The following is a 911-nucleotide window of genomic DNA, read 5'->3' on the forward strand; positions in this document are numbered from 1 at the left end:
ATAGTTGGGTTTACTGGTTTCTATAGGTTCGCTAAACACTACGGTCTTACTAAAACAGTTCAACAAAACATGATTTTTAGATAACCAGTCCATCCCTAAAATGATATCTAACTAGGATAAGGGTAGACATATCAGGTCCACCAAAAATACTCAGTTTTCTAAAGTTATCGGACATTGGGAACACACTGTTGACACAATGACCGGTTCACTAGTGGGTGTGGTTACAAGCAAATCATAAGGTAACGACACGACAGGTAAAGCTAAATGGTTGACAACATCAATTGCAGTAAAGGAATGGGTCGCACCCGAATCAAACAGTACAGATAAAGGAATCTCGTTAATGTTGCAGGTACCTTGAATGAGATCTTTGTTAGCCCCGATCTCTGCCCCGCTCATCGTGAACACTCTGCCCTGAGCCATGGGTCGTGCCGCATGCACTGAGTTTACTGCTTCCCTTTTTAGCTTTGGGCATGACGTCTTGTAGTGCCCTACCTCATTGCAATGAAAACAAGTCACACAAGTGTTACCAACGTGCCTTCCCTTGCACTTGGGACACACTGGTGTCGTAGTCTGATTGTAGTTTCCAACAGACGAACTCATTCGGCCGTTGTTGTTGTTGTTGTGGCTGTTGTTGCGGTTATTGCTGTTGTTGTTGTTGTTTCCCGGTCTGAAGCCTCGGTTGTTCTAAGGATGAAAGCTCCTCTGATGACTTCCTGAAGAAGACGCAGCAGACCTTTGATTGCGGTTGAAGGGTCTTCCCCTTCCAAACCCCTGTCCACCACTCCTTTGTGGACTAACAAATGTTGGAGGTGATACCACACTTTTCAGTGTCGCATTCCTCGCTCTGACGCTCTCCTCGTAGAGCCTGCATTTGTTGACCAGAGTTGCAAAGTGTGGTATCTGTTGGTGAA

At 45.4% G+C, this 911-nt stretch overlaps 1 protein-coding gene across 1 annotated transcript; it reads right to left on the reverse strand.

Moving 5' to 3' along the window:
• Positions 1-150: 150 nt before the first annotated feature.
• LOC109341167 lies at positions 151-600 on the reverse strand. The gene has a single exon (XM_019579006.1). It carries the CDS (start codon positions 598-600, stop codon positions 151-153), a length of 450 nt encoding a protein of 149 aa, XP_019434551.1.
• Between the last annotated feature and the right edge of the window lie 311 nt (positions 601-911).

The sequence above is a fragment of the Lupinus angustifolius genome, unplaced genomic scaffold (assembly GCF_001865875.1).
Source record: "Lupinus angustifolius cultivar Tanjil unplaced genomic scaffold, LupAngTanjil_v1.0 Scaffold_385, whole genome shotgun sequence".
Classification (NCBI taxonomy): domain Eukaryota; kingdom Viridiplantae; phylum Streptophyta; class Magnoliopsida; order Fabales; family Fabaceae; genus Lupinus; species Lupinus angustifolius.

Excerpts from the sequence above, each read along its gene's own strand:
- LOC109341167 (XM_019579006.1), bottom strand. The coding sequence starts at position 600 with ATGAGTTCGTCTGTTGGAAACTACAATCAGACTACGACACCAGTGTGT.